This window comes from Phoxinus phoxinus (assembly GCF_949152265.1).
Source record: "Phoxinus phoxinus genome assembly, chromosome: 14".
Lineage (NCBI taxonomy): Eukaryota > Metazoa > Chordata > Actinopteri > Cypriniformes > Leuciscidae > Phoxinus > Phoxinus phoxinus.
Genome location: NC_136889.1, coordinates 24,644,095 through 24,658,152, shown reverse-complemented (window position 1 = coordinate 24,658,152; position 14,058 = coordinate 24,644,095). Strand labels below are relative to the sequence as shown.

Sequence of the window (14,058 nt, the reverse complement as noted above, 5' to 3'; positions counted from 1 at the left end):
TGATGTAGGCCACTTTCATATGCGGTCCTAAATCAGGTCCGGTGTTTTGCAATGTGACCTCAGTCTGAAGAGTCAGAATTCAAGTGACTTTTATGTCAATCTAGATCGATGTTCGTCAACATTTTACGTGGACTGGAGACACTTTACTTCACAGTACATAGCCTACCGGTAGTTTTTTAGTCACTCGGGTTGATATATAAAAAGACACCTCCAAAGGTAGACAGTGGAGGGACAGTGAGGTGTTAGACCTCATAAACAGTGTTGGGGAAAGGAATGCGTCGCAATTTTGCGTTACGCCCGTTACTTAGTTACTTTTTAAGGAAACTAGGAGGCTTGCTTGTTTTTAAAAGTCCAAGATTTGGCAAATGTAAAGGCTCTTTCACATCAAAAGTGAAATGAATAAGCCTCAGGCTGAAGGAAATGCACATCTCGCCTGTACAGTAGAGGGCGCATCTCAAAACTTTCAGCTATCCTGTTATTCTGGATTGCAGAAGAATAGGATACAGGAGAATACATTTCAACATGTCATGTTTATCTAAAGTCATTTTTGCTTATTTGCATGGTTGATTTGGATCATCGAAGGTCAATAGCAAAGACATTGATTAATAAAGTGAGATTAAATACTTAAAGAATATTTGTGTCATTTAACATATTTAATTATTGCAGGTTTGCATAATATTCTGTGTTTGCATTTCACTGTTTTATTCATTTTGAGGAATACGAGATCTGTTTTTGTGCAAGTGAGATGAGTAAATGTCGGCTCAAATTTAGTCTAGAATTATAATAACCATCATGTTTACACAGCGCACACAACGCCTCTGCACTTACTCATGATTTCTCTCAACATGAGGACAGTGTCAGTCAATAAATGGGAAAACAAAGTAACTTGCATTACTTATTTAAAAAAATAACTCAGATATTTTGTTGTAAATTTATAAGTAATGTGTTACATTACTAGTCACTTGAAAAAAGTAATCTGATTATGTAACTTGCGTTAACACTGCTCATAAAAATCACAGTGACCGCTCTATACAAGCAAAACTTCAGGGAAAACTATACATTATATATCATTCTCGTCTGTGTCTTCCGCACAAATTTACTCGGCACATCGTCTTATAAATGAACACGTAAACGTTGACTTCAATGGCCTCTATGTTTACTTCCATATGACAGCGTGCTGCTTGTCATCTTTTTTATTGTTCTTTTGCACATGCGGGTCAGTTCAGGACCGTGAACACACTCCAACACATTGGCCATATTTAAAAAATAATGTGAATAGCCAAGAAATGTGTGTGTGTGTGTGTGTGTGTGTGTGTGTGTGTGTGTGTGTGTGTGTGTATGTGTGTGTGTGTGTGTGTGTGTGTGTGTGTGTGTGTCGCCTTTTTCCTTCACATGTCCAAGATTTACTTTGGCCGTCCTTTGCCTATTTGTAAAGCTTTGTGGGAAACACAGTCTGTTTGTCTTGGATAGTGTCGTGCACACTGCGATCTGTCTCACTGGCACTGTGGTCACATGACCTATGGTCAGCCCAGGTCATCTTCCACAGTATGCATTCTTACATCACTCATACATCACCATTGACCATCCCAACTCAACATAATGCATATGTCTTCTGGTTAACATGTCTGCTGTCAGCATCATGACCCAAATCTTTGATATTTTGCTTGTCTAATCGTTTCTTCTTTCTTCGCACCATTGTTTAGTTCATGACGAAGAGTCCCAGTAAGCGGTTGGGTTGTGTTGAGTCCCAAGGACTGGAGGAAGCTATTAAAGTGCATCCATTCTTCAAAGAGATTGATTGGGTACTTCTGGAAACGAGGAAGATCAAGCCGCCATTCAAACCACGTATTGTGAGTATCATTGTGTGTGAGATATTGAGGACAGTCCACTCTGTTACAAAACTTAGTGCGCTGCCTACGTAGGCAGCATTTTAAGGCATCATATGCGAGGTGGACAACATGGCTATGCTGTAAATTCGAAGGCAGACAGTACGTTTATCCTTCCCACAGAAGTCAATCCCAGAATGCTATGCAATGTGTCACAAAGAAAGATATGTGTTCAATATAAGTCATTCAATATCAACAATAATCGTTTAAAATAGCTGTTAAATTAAAAACTGACTTTTATTCAATTTATGTGTGTGCTATGCAGTATAGGCCAATATTTGTTATGCTTGTTGTTATCTTAGCAACTTGCTCATTTTAAAAGGTTGCATTAATAAGCACAGTTCACTCAGAAGGCACTTTCAAACAAAACGCGCCAACTTGAACCATTGTTAAAATCTGTTAATAGAGCCATTGTGTGTTTATGTATAACATTAACCTGGCATGACACAATACATTTGTGTGGACAAGTCAAGTCACTTCTGCAAAATGACAAAATAACAGCCAATTAGAATGTATTTGATGTTTAATAGAGTGGAGCAACTCTTTGGAAAATGAAAAAAAAATCCCATTCATTTTCTCCTAGGGGAATTGATTTAGAACAATAACTTGTCATAAAATACTGAGTCAGGGTCTGTTCTTATCAGTGCCCGAATTCGTGTACATGATGTACTGAGTCAGTTACCCTACACTGTCAAATTATAATATTTGTATACATAATATGCATATTTTGTATATATAGACAGATATCTTTATTGATATTTATTGAATACTTATTTTCTGCATTTTGGACCAATGATATTTCACTGTGGCTGGGAATTAACCATTGAGATGTAACAGAGATAAAAACATATAACCTACAATATGTTTTGTTTACCATCTTTTTTTGCATTTACAACTAGTTAGGGGAATAAAAATCTGATTGTTATTGAGGAACTAGTATATACCGCTTGACGCTTTATCACATAAGGTGTAGGACACAGTTTAACTCTGTATATTGGAGTTAAACTGTTAGTTTAATTGTTAAACTATTATCTAGAACATTACGGTACTTGGACCCTCATGGTTCTTTGAAGTGTTTGTGTCACACGTCTGTTTTTGGTAGTGTGAACAGCGGGATATCTGAGATGCTCTTAGACTCTCAGCACACATCAGACACAGTACTTTGATACAGAGATGCATGCTGGCTGCTGTAAGTGTGTGTGGAATGCGTCTCAGATAGTGTGAGGAGGGGTCTGTCCGTCCGCCCCATTCTCACGCCTGCTCACAAGGCTGATGAGAGCCCTTAGAGGGTGTGAAGGAAAGGAGAGATCTGGATAGTTGGGGGGAAAACATGCACAGATATATTTTGTGTGTGTTGTGTTTTAAACAAGGTGACACTTCTTCACTGTGCCAGTGATTACCAAGAAAAAGTGTCAAAATTATTGTAAGTCCATGATATAAAAAGATGGAAGTATATGTGAATGCATGTTTGGACAGGGGTGCCTGCAGGATTTCATCTGAGGTTTTGTTGTTGTTGTTGTTGAAAAAATGTATTTGCTAAAGGTAACAATTCAACTAAAGTTTTAATTGTCTGAGTATGTCTGACATTCATGCATCTATTACACACTTCAAACAATCACTGAGATCAATTGTCTCTAGACACATTTTAAAGGGTTAATCCAAAAATGAAAATCCTGTCATCATTTACTCACCTTCATGATTTTGGTTAATCTTCGAAACACAAATTAAGATATTTTTATTGAAACTTGAGAGGTTTCTGTCCCTCCATTGAATGTCCAGATAAGAAAAACTTAGAAAGGGTGTCCTACAACGAATCCATAATCCTTGGCTTAAAGGATAATTCCGGTATTTAACACATTGAGTCTATATTGTAGTTTGTTTTGGATGAACAAGAGTGGTGGACAACATTTTTTTGACAATGGTTCCTCTCTCGAGTTTTTGACTATAATAGAATTGGCCATGGACCCATTTAACATGGGAGTCAATGGCCATGTCCGAAAATGTCATTAAAACAGCCAATAATGTTAGTTTACAAAACTGTTAAACTCACCGAGTGGTTAGTGGTGTTCGTTGATGATTATAAACAATATATCGTCGCAATATATGATTCCAATCCGTTTATTTTGCTATAGTGGAACTATTTTTTCAGACACTTCACAACCGTGTAACTTCCGCTCAATATTTGAATCTGAAGCGTTAGCACACTCCCGACCACTTGATGGCGATAACCGATGTTTATGTCTCGCGGGACACTCACGGTCACAGTCGAGTTCAACTTCATATTGCACTGGTCAGTGGTCACGTCTTTCAATATTTTCAAGGTTTTGTTTGTTTATTTCGCTTACTCTCCCGGAGCACAGTTGCTCTGCTCGCTAGCCTTATGAGAAACGGAAGCGAGCAAAAAGACTACATCGACCAAATGTAAACAGCCCCCTTTCCGTTTCCGGTAGCGCATTTATATTAACGAGCACTCAGTCCTTCAACAGAATTCAATGGGATTTTACAAAAGGACGAATAAAACACGACAGAAACTGTATTTCGCAACACTTTTTGTTTCTGGAACATCAACTAACATCACTAATCACTCGGTGAGTTGCACAGTTTTGAAAACTAATGTTAAAGGTTGTTTTAATGACATTTTCGGACATGCCCATTGACTCCCATGTTAAATGGGTCCATGGCCAATTCTATTATAGTCAAAAACTCGAGAGAGGAACCATTGTCAAAAAAATGTTGTCCACCACTCTTGTTCATCCAAAACAAACTACAATATAGACTCAAGGTGTTAAATCCCGGAATTATCCTTAAATCCCAGTTTTATATAATAGATACTACTTAAATATACTTACATATAAATATTTATATAGCGTGTAATGGAATCACGTGACCCCTGTACAAGCTTCTGTGTTTAACCATATGTAATGCATTAAATGGCTGCGTTCGAAATCGAATTCTTCCCGAGTGTGTGACAAAAGAAGTATGTCCGAATTCACAGTACCTATTGAAGAGTAGGCAAAACATACCCGGATGACCTATTACTTCTGGCGAGATTCTGAAGTGTGCATACGATGGACGCTTTACTGTCCCATGAGGCCACGGCAGAGGATTTGGGAATGGCAGTGAAGCGACGCAACTGACGCTGGTAGATCACAAGATAAGGGCAACATGGTGAATGTGGTATGTCCAGATTACATTCGGTATTCACACACTCACACTATATAGAACGTACTTTCTTAGCATTTGTGACTTATTCAAAATAAGGACCTACTCAAGAGAGAATGCGATTTCAGATGCAGCCAGTGTACAGTATGTGTGTTTATACTGTATGTGAATAGAAATGTTTTCTTAATCAATTTAATCTCTTCACAAGACTTGGATTAAACCACTTGATTCTTATGGATTCATTTTTTTTAAATTAAAAATATCTCAATTTGTGTTTCAAAGATTATCCAAAGTCATATGAGTTTGGAATGACATTTATTTAAATTAGTGAGCTACCCCTTTAAATTATTGAAAACAGAAACATTTAAATCAAAATGCTCAAATATATCCATCTAGCACGTTCAAATAGAAAAACAGCATGGGTGGACAATGGCTGCTTATTAACATGACACGGCAGAAGCTGACTTTTCTCAACGTTTTCTCTCAAAAAGAAACCTTTAGTTTCAATTGTTTGTTGCTGAATGTCCACTTCATACCACACTGTTTGCTCTTCAAGTACTATACTTGAAGATACTGTGTTTTACTGAGTGAGAAATCGCTTCTGATGATTCATTGAGCGGTCTGAACGAATGTGAATTGATTCAAACTGTTTTGCAAAGAAATTTGGACGATTCACTGAAAAGAAAATAACGTCTCCATAGAGTGATTAATTCGCAGATGATTGGCACCATTGGTTCAGTCGACAGAAATATGACACGCATAGTAACTGCTGAAATATTGGCAGGGAAAGTGTTTCTCGGGTCAGTCGGAGTGCTGAAGTCCCCACTGTGTTTGTGTATGTGCAAGTGTGGTTTTGTGTATTATTGTCCTGAAATCTCTCATGAATCACACATTCTCCTTCTCCTTTCACAGAAAACTAAAAGAGACGTCAACAATTTTGACCAGGACTTCACCCGTGAGGAGCCGGTGCTCACCCCGGTAGAAGACGCCATTATCAAGCAAATCAACCAGGACGAGTTCAAAGGCTTCTCTTACTTCGGTGATGAGACTCTGTCTTAAAACTAAAACCTCCATCTCTTGCGCTGTACTTTGCACACAAGTGCGCTGCGATCGCTGTGAACACCCATGAGCTCGCTATAGACCATCATTAGCTTTAATTTAAAAGTAGACAGTTAGGCATTACAATCTTTCCTGCTGAACCCCCAAAAAACACACAGATCCTCACACATGTCCACCAAATGAAACAGAGTAATCTTTATTTCATGTATGTAAAACACACTGAGCTATACTTAAAGGAGCTCATGTGACATCACTAAAGTAGATGGATTGAGCTCTTTAGGTTTAATTTCTTCTCCCACAATGCAGTGTGTCAGGGTACCACTGAAGTCAACACATTTATATAAGCACCGTTTCAAAATGCAAAAAAACAAAAACAAATGTAGAGAACCAGTGATTGTATTGCAGACGTGATGCTTCTGACCGTGTGAACTGGGAGTTTTAAAGCACTCAGCATTGGGATCTGATCACATGATGGTCTGGTAGCCAGAGACAGGGATTGGAGGGTACTGGGAAGGTGATGCACAGACTCAGAACTGCCTTTCATGAGACCATCGCAGCAGGATTGACATATACTCGTGTCGCCAAAACAAGTGTTGTGCATGTGTGTGCGTGTGCGTGTACATACTGGAGGGTAAGGTTACAAAATGTCCCCTCTTTAGTGTGTGTGTGTGTGTGTGTTTATGTGTGTGTTCATTATATTACTGGATTGTTTTGTTGCTAGGATGTGAAACCTGTTGATTTCTCTACAATGCAACAATGCCCATCATAATGAACGGGTCAGGACAGTAGCCAATCATGTCTCTACAGTCTACAGTACATACATGTCCTCCTGATTACCTTAATTGTTAGCCTGTGAACTTTGGAAATAGACTAATCATCTACTGCATGGTTATGCCTATGATATTCTCATATATTATTAGAATATGAGAAACAGTTATGTGCAATATTGTGTGTGTGTGTGTGTGCGCGCGTGTGTGTGTGTGCGCGCGCGTGTGTGTGTGTGTGTGTTGGTCTAACGTTTATTTTTTTTCTCCCCCCTCTCCATTTCACCTTCGGATTCAATGTCTCTGATTTCCACTGTTTCTTACAGTCGGTCTGTTTTGTTTGCTGATTGTTAGGTTGTCAGGTCATGTGATTTCCAGCACAGGTCCTTTATTTCAGTTGCTACAGCCTCTGTCTTTCATGTACTCTAGTTAGACAAGAGACAAAATATTAAGCTCCTGTGGCAAAAAAAAGAAAGAAAGTTAAATGCATACAAATGATCTTCCATTCTAAACATTGCACAACCTTAGACTTTCTCCCAACCTGTGATGCAAGCAAGACTAGTAAAAATGTTTTAAAGAAAATCCAAACAGTTAATTTCATAATAAAGACCGCATTTGTAATAAATGCAACATCTTAAACATTTCATTGCGAGTTTATATATGTTTTTGGTTTAGATTTTTTTTTTTGTTCGTGGTTTTGCCAACACCAGGCTTTAACATGCAATCCAGACTGATTGTTTATATATTTTTTAAAGTCACCATGAAATCAAAATCGACAATTCTTATTTTTTATGGAATTTAGCAGAATCGTATTTATTATAAATTATTTATCCACGCACATCATTATTTTACAAATCATGTTGCCTCATTAACTTTAATCAAAATAACTTCACCTCCGTCTTGCAGACATCTCTTCTCTTCTCTGATGACATGTTTACTGGCATGAGGGCAGGACAACCTGTCACTCACATGACATCACAGCAATAGCAAACCACAACCATCAAATCAATTCCCTATTGACAAAATCAAGTCCCGCCCTACTTTTATTTTTCTTGTTCAAGAAGCGGTTTCAGATATATATGTCAAAATAGGGAAGAAAATACTATCGGAACTTTCTCTTCAAGCCGACTTTCATGCACGTTGACTTTGAGGCTTTGACTTTTTTACTGCATATTTTACTGGTTATTTCATTTTTTTTTTTTTTTTTTTTTGCATTTCTGGTTTTTACTTTTCCCATTTGCTTGGTTGTTTTCTCGAAGCATGTTCGTACTTATTTGTGCCCTTCTGAACCGCCATCTAAAGGCCTTCACGGAGCAAAACCGGAAACTCACACAGCTGCACCTGCCAAATACCTGTGCCCTGATGAGCAATTTACAATGTTATTTTGGACTTCATGAGTGACATGTTTATTTTTTATTTTTACTGTTTTTGAAATTACTATAGGAAACACATTGACATGTTCAAGCAAAATAGATGAAAAAGTACCTCTTTGGTTAAACGTGAATCTGTGTATCACAAAGGAATACATATTTGTATATACAGAGGTACAGTGCATATTAATATAAGTTATACAAGTGTTTTATGTCACTGTAAGTATCATAAATGTGTATGTATTTCTTTTTTATTGTATTTTGCAGCTTCATATGTACAGTATGTCATAAGACGTGTTTTTTTTTTTTTACATCTTTACCATTAGTCACTGTCATGTCGTTATTTGCATTTTACTATGTGCCAAATGTACTGTTCTCAAAGGATGTGAATGTGCATTGTTCGGTTTGTAACCTATTAAATAAGATGTCATAAATTAACCAAACTGTTTGAAGTGCAAATTAGTCTCTAAAAATGCATAGTACTGAAACTGAGATGTTTTTTTTTTTAAGTGCATACACTATATTTTTACAGAGAACACAGTAGTGGCTGATTGTCATAGGCTATAATTAGATTGCAATTTTAGTGCATTATTCATTTAATCATCATGACCACTAATGGGATGCATCTGAAAGAGAGAGAATTTAATCATTGAAATAAATAAATCAATTCATTAATTAAAGAACTGTATAGGGAATTGTTGGAAGGACAAACAGTTAAGGATGAGAGGGTGACCCAGAGAATTTTGGTCAAAAATAAGGGTCATCATGACCAAAACAACGAGTGAAGGATATGTGACCTTCTACTCTAAATAGAGGCTATAGATGTCCAAGGACATGAGGAAATGCATATGCTTGTCATTTCAGGAATGCTCAAAACTCGGAACTGCTCTTTGAGCAACAGTCCAAAAGTTAAAGTTGTATTGTGTATATATATATAATGAGCAGGGAAACATGTAGTGTTAAATGAGAGCAGATTGTCATAGAATGGTAAATTATTATTTTTTTAAATACATTTACAGATAACAGTCAAAATTAAGTTAAGTTAATATTTTCAAATTATTTTAATAATTTCCTCTGACCTACAGAAAAGCCATTGGACAGATATTACTGAAGCTGCTTGTGTTGCATCACAAAAAAGGCAAAGACATTCCCCAAACATTTTCTAAAGAAGTGATTACAGGTATGTTACTTTTAAGAATCAATACAGAGAAAAATACAACAATATAATACAAATCCAAGAGTGATGCTATAGTCTGTCCACCATTCACCCCGAATACAATAAACATATTTCTTGGAGGACTGTGATATACACTATCAGTTTTGTTTCTTAGAAAACTCATACATTTACTCTGGCACAATATGTAAGATTTTTGAATTCCAATATCCAAAAACCACTGGAAAAATGTTATACTTTGTTGACTTGTGTACTTAGATTATTGCACATTTTTCGAATAATGTGTAAATCCAGAGACATCAGCTATTTTAATCAGTGTAACGGCCCGTGTAATTGCGTCGCCAGTGAATGACATGACATCTTATAGCCCTACACGATTTCTGCTTTTACTTCTGTAGAAACCATGGAAACACCAAAGACGCTTTAAGTCAAGTCAAGTCACCTCATTTATATAGCGCTTTTAACAACATAGACTGTTTCAAAGCTGCTTTACAGTGACAATAGGACATTAAAATAACAGAGATTGGTTTGATTTTACAGCAGCTCTAGAATAAAGTTATTGTCCAGCTAAAGTTAGATTTGATTGATTCACTTCCGCTCCAAAGATCATTAGTTATTAATTTAGGGGCCGCTTACATGACACTGTTTTAACTGAAAACAGAAAACTTGTAATGTGTTCTGGCCATTCATTTGGACGACAACAGTGTTCAGTGGTGGCTCGAGAGACGAAAACTTTGGAATAGGTTAATTTTTTTAACTTTTTGAAAAAAACGCTATCATCTCCGCAACAACTTGAATCTATGAAAACGGTGACGTTTGAATATGTGCGCAGGCGCATAGTCTTTCTTTACAAATTGACCTCATCAAATTACTTGTGTGGCCTGCATTATACAGAATTTTTAGTTGCTTACGCGAATCCATGCGAACTGGAATCATTTTGATAACGTTTTATCTGTACAGCGGAAAAGGGAAGGAGGCCTTCACAGGTGAGAGACTAGTTGACATTTGTATTAACTGGACAGATTTTTGAGATCGCAATAAACTTGAAGGACTAAAATGTGTTAAAGGAACACTCCACTTTTTTTGGAAATAAGCTCATTTTCCAACTCCCCTAGAGTTATTGTTGACACAGGTGAGTTTTACCGTTTTCGAATCCATTCAGCCGATCCAGACCGGTGGATCCACTTTTAACATCATTGAATCTGATTAGACCGTTAGATCGCTCTCAAAAAAATGACCAAAGAGTTTCGATATGTTTCCTAATCAGATTCAATGATCTATGCTAAAAGTGCTACCGCCAGACCCAGAGATCAGCTAAATGGATTAGAAAACATTAAAATTGTTTAACTCTAGGGGAGTTGGAAAATGAGCCTATTTCCAAAAAAAGTGGAGTGTTCCTTTAAGAACTCGCTCAAGTACTGGGGAGCTACAGTAAACCATTTAGTGCTTTGTAAGTAATCAGCAATAGTTTTAAATGTATACGTTGATAACAGTTTTTCTCGATTGCTTAAACACATTTCTTGAAACTTTGCCTATTAGTTTTGACTATTCTCAAAACAGTAAACACAAATCCATAACGTCTCACCCAATTCCCCAAACATCCTATTTTCAGGTAAAAATAAAGCTCTACTCTCAAAACCATTCACTCTTGTTGAAAAACCAAACTTTGCCCTCAGACATCACACACAAGGCTTCACAAACACACTACAACATAGTCTTACTGAACACACTGGTGCAATAAATTCAAAACAACATTTCCAAAACTGGCAAGTTATGTTGCTGGTGGTTTCACATGATGAACACTAAAGACACAACTAATGCATACATCGGCACATTCCTTAATTTACTGTACAGTATAATACAATACACCAAACAAACAAACAAATCTTTGGTCTGGGTCAGGCCAGAAAATCTTGTCAGCATCACAGGCAATATTGGCCCTAGCCAGGCAGCAGGGGTAAAATCCTCTTGCATGGCTGTTCCCCCCTGGCACGCATCAACTGAAATATTTGGCAGGCTTCTTCCATTTCATCATCTCTGTGTCCTAGAAAAATAGAAGTACTGATTACTGTAAATGTAACATCCTTTTTACAAAATGGAAATATTCAGAAAATCTCTCTTTATGTGAAGCAATTTGATGCATTTCTTTTTACTAGTATAGTGCAACAGCTACAGTACATGTACTTGTTGTAACAGCACAGTGTACTGCACGTCAAAAGTTACAGTAGAGAGCAGTCTGAAGTATACTGTACCTGTTTTTCTCCTGTTCTTATTAAGGTTCTTATGATCGAGGCGACGGTGAAGCGACTCAAGTTTGGCTGTACTTGTTGCCCAGCCTCCCTCATAGTCATACCATGGACAAAGACATGGGCAACTAGAGTGGCACTGCTTGTCTCTTTGACCTTGCCCTTGCCCTTCACCTTCCTCATCCTCTTCCTTCACCTCTTCCTCCACTCTTCTTCTTCCTCCACCTCCTCAACCTCTTCCTTCATGTCTTTCCGGATCCATTGTCCCAAAACCCAATGAACTGACTGGCCCTTTTATCTATTGAAGGTTCTGACTGGTGTGTGATCCATTTTGACTCTTAGTGTTTCATTAGAGTTTTGCAGTGACAGTTCTACAAATCTGACTTTTATAAACAGGGGAATACCCAGCAAACACAGAACGTTGGCACAACATACCCAACTTTCTAACAACATGGCCAAAAGGTTGTTATATCTACATTGTATGGTGAAGGTTGTTACAGCGATGTCACAATGTTGACATTTAACCCTGTTCGGGGCCATTGCTTAAATGTGCATTTAATACATTTGTTTTGATAAACAATATTTTAAAAAGTATATAATTATCTAATATCTGACTAATTAAAAATGAACCTCAAAACATAAAGTGATAAAAGGGGAATATATATATAGGCCTATCTAGCATTACAGTTTTTTTTTTCAATTGCTAACATCCTTTTGTCCAATCTGTAATCACATTTTCAAAACACAATGAGCACAACATCTGTCCGTTGAAAACATACCATTTAACACAATTCATGTTGTTTTCGCACAAAATGCAGTCAATTAACATGTTTCTAGAATGCCTACATTTTCTTTACAAATAAGCACACCCAATACCAAAACCATGGATCTTTATATAATTTTTTTTTTTTTTTTTTTTTTTTTTACAAATGCTTAAACGCAACATGCCAGACATGAAGAACTAATATTCCAAACCATAGATACAGTATGAAGTGTCTACTTGTGAAACAATATCAGCTTTTTTTAAAAAAAACAGCTGATAAGCATTTTGTACAGTTGCTAGGTCACATTTCTCAATACTTAGGTCAGTTTTTCAAAACTCTTCACACAGTGAGCACAACAGAAGTATATGTGGGCTAAACTGTGGATCATTTATCATTGCTTTGGCACAAAATGCATTCAATGACTACATCTTTCAAATGACATTAACTCTTTTCTCACTTCGACACAACAACCGCCAAAACTCTGTACCTACAGTTTGCACATGCTTACAAATGTTACGATGCCTAGGAGTCGTTCAAATCCAAGTGCAGCTTGTCTTTATTAAACAGAGTAACAAACAAAACAAGACTTAACCCGGATTTCCACCAAATGCGGAATGGCTGCGGATCGGCTCCGCTGCGTGTCGACTCCGCGCTCCGCTGTCCTTCAATACCCACCAGGTCTGGATTTGTTGCGGAACGGCTGCGGCCGAGGACCCACGAGAACTCGCTAATTCACGTGTGATGTAATTTCGATAAACAGAACCACCAAACCAGGAACAGTTTTCCGCCATCATATTTTCCGCCAAATATGATCCGCCATGATCACGGTGTATTTTATTTTGAAAATTAAACGGATATTTTATTTTGTTTTGGTTTGTTCTGTTTTTTTGCTCGACTTCCTGTCTTGCGCACTCTGCCCTGTAGTGCTGCGGAGCTCTCCAGCATCCGGCAAAAATAGAAGCTCTGCGTATCTGCTCCGGAGGGCTGCGGATCGCTGGAGTCGGAACGCAGCCGTTCCGCAGTCGGTGAAAATACACACATTGGGCCCTATCTTGCACCCAGCGCAATTGACTTTGTACACCGACGCATGTATCATTCCTATTTTGCACCCGCGCACAGCGGACTTTTCCCTCCACAGACGCACGTCGGTAAATTAGGGAATGAACTTGCGCTCGCGGGGGCGGTTCAGCGCAAAGAGGAGGCGTGTTCCGGCGCAAAACTCCCCTGGTGCTATTTTCCAGTTTTTGAAAGCAATTGCGCCACTGACCAGGAAAAAAACAATCTAAAGACAGCGGCGCGTTGCGCGTTAGTGATATGGTATTTTAAGGGCGCGTGCTTGGCCATAATGTAGTGTGTTAACGCGCATCCACTTTGATTCTCTAATATAAACAGACGCCGCAGTTTTCATTTTTGCAAATCATACATTATTACAAGGAAAAATATTAACACACGAGGGAAATCATTGTTGTGTCCGTGAAGATGTGGAAAAAGATCTATCTAGATTTAAAAAAAATAATAATCTAGATTAGGCTACACATTTACCCAAATTATACGCCTGTTTAACCGAAGCTAATTTGGGTGGGTTTCTCCCATCATCCCCAGTGTCACTTCTCTGTGTTTTACGGTCCTGACG

At 37.8% G+C, this 14,058-nt stretch overlaps 1 protein-coding gene across 1 annotated transcript in view; it reads left to right on the top strand.

Annotated features, from left to right (window-relative positions):
* Positions 1-8,678, top strand: part of prkceb (protein kinase C, epsilon b) — a 104,271-nt gene extending 95,593 nt beyond the window's left edge. The window contains exons 14-15 of the mRNA XM_079635718.1: positions 1,704-1,850; positions 5,961-8,678. Of these exons, the coding sequence (XP_079491844.1) occupies positions 1,704-1,850; positions 5,961-6,107 (294 nt within the window). The 3' untranslated portion in view covers positions 6,108-8,678. The remainder of the gene's footprint in view (positions 1-1,703; positions 1,851-5,960) is intronic.
* Positions 8,679-14,058: the final 5,380 nt, after the last annotated feature.